General features: G+C 51.1%; 1 protein-coding gene across 1 annotated transcript in view; it reads right to left on the reverse strand.

The window, feature by feature from the left end:
• Steap3 (STEAP3 metalloreductase) overlaps positions 1-5,118 on the reverse strand; it is a 42,561-nt gene extending 37,443 nt beyond the window's left edge. The window contains 1 exon segment of the mRNA XM_015501704.2: positions 4,902-5,118. Within this exon segment, the coding sequence (XP_015357190.2) occupies positions 4,902-5,004 (103 nt within the window). The 5' untranslated portion in view covers positions 5,005-5,118.
• Positions 5,119-5,890: the final 772 nt, after the last annotated feature.

Raw genomic sequence — 5,890 nt, forward strand, 5'->3', positions numbered from 1 at the left:
GGGCAGGAGCTGCGCGGGAGGTGGCCTCCGGCCAGCCCGCCGCTGCTTATCCGGCTCGGCCACCTCTCTCCCGGCCGCAATCAGGAGTGGCAGAGAACTCGGTCCCTGCCCAGCCCTACAACCCTGGCAGCAGCGGAGGAAGCGACCAACCAGCCTCCTCCTCGTGCCCTCGGCGGGAGGTTTGGAAACAGCCCTGCAGCTTATCTGTCGGCACACAGTTAAAGCGAGCAGAACTCCGGGCATGGAGTACAAGGTGACCTCGTCCCCAGCCCCGACCTGAGGGCCAGCTCAAATCCAAGTCCATTTCATGGCCGAGGTCATACTGGCAGGCCAAGTGGGAGGTTAAACATGCACAGGTGGGCAGAGGTCCCCCCAGCCGGCTGGGTGGACACCCCTTTCTTCCCCTCCAATGGAAGTGAGGACAGGAGGCCCCGCCCCCTCCCTCTAACAAGGTCGCATCCAAGCGTTTATGGTCCTCTCATAATCTCTGTCTCTTGTCAGCCTTTAGGGTGGACCTTTGACTTTTCCTTATAGTCTGCGGTTCCTATACCTGGGGGCTGGGGGTCAGCCTCAGTTCCCCAGGATGTGCTGGACCTCTGCCTAGCCCCTTGCCCCAGACACTGCCCACTGCTGCCCGGACCCCTCATTCCACAGGCACAACAGGGAGGTGGCTCGCAGGTGGAGGTACCTTTGTGCGTTGTCTTAAGCCCTTTCTCAGCGAGGCCACATCAGCTGTTTGACAGTGCCTCCTCTTCCTTACAGGTGAGGAAATGGGGGCTGATGGTAAAGGGGAGACACCAACTTCACTCGGCACCTGGAAGGCTGAATGGAGGTTTCCTAACCCCTGGGACTTTTTCTAGAATACTCCTGGGAGGAGGGGGCGCATATTCCACCAGCCCCTGATAAGCAGCTTCAAGTTACTCTTAGGAAGTGTAAGACTCCTGTTTTCCAGGAAGCCAAAATGCATGAGCGATAAGCTCTGGGGAGCCAGAGGTGGGGGTGCTAGGCCTCCAGAATGGCCCTGCCCTAGGACCCCAAAAGGTACAGCAGAACCAAGGAGGCAGAGTTCTGCCCTAAAGGCTGATGTGAGCCCCCGCCCGGCCCTGTCCTCCCATTAGCTCATGAGACCCACAATGAGCACCTTGTGCCTTCTCACCACCATGGGCTTCCTCCTGCCTGCAATGTCCCCCTCTCCCCAGCTGGCCTGGACTGTCACCTGTCTTCTTCAAGGATGTACTGACAGGATGTACCGAGGTGTGTTGAACACCTTCTATGGGTCAGACTCTGGTGTCCTGAACCAGCCCAAGGGCAGAGCAATCAGATTCACCCTTGCAAGACCTTTAACAGGTCATGTCCCTCCTCTGCTCAAAACCATCCCTTGGCTCCCAAGGGTGACTCAGAGTAAAAGCCAAATTTTTGAAATAGCCTCCAAGGTCCTGCATGAATGGCTCTGGACCCCATCTTCTATCCTCCTCTCTACTCAAGCTCCACCCTGCTGAGCTGGCCCCCTTCTTTTTCCTCAAATAGATCAGACAGGGCCATGACCCTTGCAGTTCCTTCTGCTGACCCAGAAATCCCCACCACCCCTCCCTTCCTCCTTCATTTGCTGAAATGTGGCCTTCAGGAGCCTACCCTCATCTCCCCCACCCTGGATCCTGGGATGACTTCCTTCCTTCCTTTCTCCCTTCCTTTCTATAGGCTTTATCATTTTCTAATACACTGTAGCATATACTTTTTTATGTCTATTGTGTAGTAACTTTCTCCCATGGAAATGGAATCCCTCCAGGGCAGGGATTCTTGTCTGTTTTACTCATTGCTAAAGTAGCACGTGGCATGTAGTAGGTGCTCAGTAAATATTTGTCAAATGAACACACTTCCTGTCGCCCTCTTTCAACTCCTTCAGCAGCTCCGGGAAGTTTCCACCAAGGTTCCTGCCCACGCTGCTGTCCTGTGTGCTCAACAACCATGTGATGCTGTACCTGCATTTATGGGTCTCTGTGCCTGGGGTTGCTGAATGTTCTATGTATAGAGGCCCTAGGATCATCTTTTCCTTGAAGAGGAGACTAGCCCTTTAGCTATAAGGACAAGAGTATCCAGAATGAAGCCAGGCACATGCCTGTAATCTCAGTGACTCAGGAGGCTGAGGCAGGAGTTCAAGGCCAGCCGAGGTAACTTAGTGGAACCCTGTCTCAAGGTAAATTTTAAAAGGGCTGGGGATGTAGCGCAGTGGTAGAGCAACCTCTGAATTTAATCCCCAGCACCACTAAATAAACAAGAGTCTCTAGGGCGATAATCTAGATTTATCTTCTACTTGGACCAGAGGAAACTGGGATGTTGATTACTCTCAGCTTCTTGGATTGATCCAGCATTTGTAGGCTGGGATAGCATACATCCATTTCACCAAATAAATCCTCTAATTGACTATTAAAATGAGATGTCCACAGGAAGCCATGAGCCTCAATGTACTCTGACAGCCCTGGCCAGGAGCCAGGCCACCTGGATCTGTTCCTGCCTGGCTGGATGGGTGGACTGTGTCCCAAGGAAGCTAGTGTTCCTTGAAGAATTGTGTGCTTCTTCCAGTAGACGGAGCACCCAGAGATTCCCTTCTGTGAGGGAGGGGATGAGGCTGTACTCAGGTAGAAGGGTCTTGAGGGTGACCGGCAAATGAGAGAATTGTCTTTGCCTTCATGAAGACCCAGTGTCACCCATGTTGGCCACACCCAGAGCCGAGAGAGGGCCAGGCAACTGGACCTTGAGGCAAGCTGGCAGAAATGTGCTAGGCCCTGGGATTTACATATATGAGTGGTGGTGCCAAACATATAGCTCAGTGGTAGAGTGCTTGCCCAGCATGCACACAGCCCTGGGTTCCATCCCCAGCACCACAAAATAAAACAAGGCCAGGCGCAATGGCATATGCCTGTAATCCCAGTGGCTTCGAAGGCTGAGGTAGGAGGATTGCGAATTTAAGTCCAGCCTCAGCAATGTAGTGAACCCCTAAATAACTCAGTGAGACTTTGTCTCTAAAAAAAAAAAAAAAGGTGGGGGTGGGGCTGGGGCTGGGAATGTGGCTTGGTGGTTACACGCCCCTGGGTTCAATCCCTGGTAGAAAGAAAGAAAGAAAGGAAGGAAGGAAGGAAGGAAGGAAGGAAGACAACAAATCTTTTAAACATATATGAATATGGGCTGGGGTTGTGGCTCAGCAGTAGAATGCTCACCTAGCACATGCAGAGTCCTGGGTTCGATCCTCAGCACCACATAAAAATACGTAAATAAAGATATTGAGTCCAACTACAACTAAAATATATATATGAATACACAGATATCTTCCACAGCATATGATTGTGAACCAGTGTTGTATATTGCACGGCATTGTATGGTGTGGCTTACAGGACATTGGAAACCCCCCATCCACATCCCAAATCTACCCTAAGGTCAGTAGTCTGCTGTGGTGCAAGGTGGCCCTCCTTGCAGTCCTCTGTTGAAACCTGAGGCTCTCCAGAGAAGATTAAGTTTTCTGAGCTCAGGGTAATAAGACTGTGAGTCCACAGGGAGATTTAACGGTGGCTGACGCAAGAGCATGAGGAAGGTTCTACAGGCAGGTGCTGTCGGGAGGGGGGGTAAAGGACTGGGTGGCGTAGGGAGGATCCAGTTTTTCTATGGGATCTCCCTGGTACTTAGTAGTACTCAAGAAACTTGGCTTGTGATTAGATCAAGGTGACCAACCAAGTGTAGGTGGCCCAGTACCTCTAGGAAGCATTTGCTAAGGCCAGGCGCAACTGCGTCGTATCTACAGCAGTCATAGTACTGCCATTCCAGTCGGGGGAGATTAGAATGGCACCCCTAGAAAGCTCAGAGAAGTCTGGGCTTCAGCTCTTTCTATTCCATGACACCAGGAAGGGTTTTAGAACTGCAGCGTCAGGCCAGCTCCAGAGCTCCTGGATTAGACTTGCATTTTAACAAGACCCCCTAGAACATTACGCACATTCAAGATCGAAAGCACTGGTTCACAGTACACCTGAGGAAACTGGCAGCTCATTGCACACCTGGGTCAAGGCGGGTCAATAGAACCCTGTAATTGAACGACCCTCGCCCTCACCAGGTTGCACTTCAACATTATACTCTGCTTTCCCGAAGGTCCTTGGGAGCCAAAGACCCTCCTTTAATCTGATTCTCAATTTCTATAAATATGAGGCAAATGAATCTACCCTTCATAGCACTCCGTGCCTGTTACACAAAACTTCAAAGGAAAAAAAAAAAAAAAAAACAAAGACAAATACACTTACTCTTTCCTGAACGTAGTTCCTTAGACAGCTCAGCCATTCCATTGGTGGGGCTCCTTTCCAATAACTGATCTTATTTCCCTTTCCACCATGGTGGCTAGGACACTCAGAACCATGTTTCTGACTCGATTATCCATATTAAACACATTTAATTTCCACATTCTTTTTTCCTAATCCATGATTCTATGTTTAGTTTACTATCGCCTTATTGTTAAGCTTTCCATTGTAAATTATCCCAAGCCAACATTAGGAACAAAATAAATAGGAAAGTTGTGTGGAATACAATGGCAAATCTTCCCTTTCTTTTTTTTTTTTTTTTCTTTTTCCCAGTGCTGGAGATTGCCCAGGGTGTCCTGCATGCTCGGCAAATGCTCTCCCACTGAGCTAAACCCCCAACCCTCCCTGTTTCCTTTTGACTACTGTCATCCTTTCAGGGTCATGGCATGACTTCTACTGAATTCTGGAAAAAGGATGAAGGGGTTGGAGGAAGCATGCCTCCCTGGACATCTGCCAGAAGTTGTTAAGAAACCCCAACAGCTAGTGGGGGAATTGGCACAGGATGCTCCCGCTGGACTACATGCCACTCCCTGCTTCCTCCCGGCCCATCAGAGCCCAGCTCACCAGGTCTGCAGTGGGAGGTGCTGTCCTCATCAGGTGACTTTCCACAGTCCTGAGGAGTGATGGTAGGGCGGGAGCCCTGGTCACCAGGAATCTCAGCTGCCATGTCTCTGAGTGCTGCTCCTTCTGCTGTGAGGACCCCAGGCTGGGTGGCTGGAGCTCACTCAACACAGCTCGGGTGGTAGAGACCAGGATGGACTGAGGCTTAAGGGCAGGCAGATTACAGCTGGACTCTGCAGGCGGGGCGTGCAGGTCAGTGGCCTCAGGATCATCTGCAAACACTGAGATCAAGGACAGAGATAAAACCTCCCTCCAGGGTTGGGGTTGTGATTAACCTGCCCAGTTCTCTGCTCCCCTGGTCTTGGCCCCCAAGGGGACGTGAGGGAAGGGAATGACATTTGCTCATCTGGCAGAGACTCTCCATTTTTCAGATGAGGATGTTACCTTCTTAGCGTCACACAGTGAGGAAATGGCAGATCTGGAATTCGGACCAGGTTCCCCTGATCTTCCCAGATCTTTCCCTAACTCTCTTCCCTAATCTCCCCCAACTGGAAAGGCAGTACCATGTCGACCGTAGACAGGAAGCAGCTGTTCCTGGGCTCAGCTTCCTGGAGGTGCTGGGCCAGCTTCCCTACACTTGGACTGGTCACCTTGGTCTAATCACGAGCCAACTAGAGGCTTCTGCAGGGAGTGGCCTGCACACCTTTGGTGACAGCTTGAGGCCTGGGGGCAGTGTGGCTTGGGCCCAGCAAGGGTAATGCATGCAGAATGACCGGAGGGAGGTAATTCCCTTCCAAACACTCCCTGCAGTGCACCTCAGCCTGCTTAGGGAGATCTCTCCATTTGTCCCCAGTCTCTTAGCAAGGCTGTTACCAAAATCTCAGTCCTTGTCCCTGAGGCCAATCTAATAACAAGGACGTGGTTTTGAGAAAAAGGAAAAAGAAGGTTTATTGCTTTAAAGGAGAAACACAGGGGACTCCTGTCCCAGAGGC

The sequence above is a fragment of the Marmota marmota genome, unplaced genomic scaffold (genome assembly GCF_001458135.2).
Source record: "Marmota marmota marmota unplaced genomic scaffold, marMar, whole genome shotgun sequence".
Taxonomy (NCBI): Eukaryota; Metazoa; Chordata; class Mammalia; order Rodentia; family Sciuridae; genus Marmota; species Marmota marmota.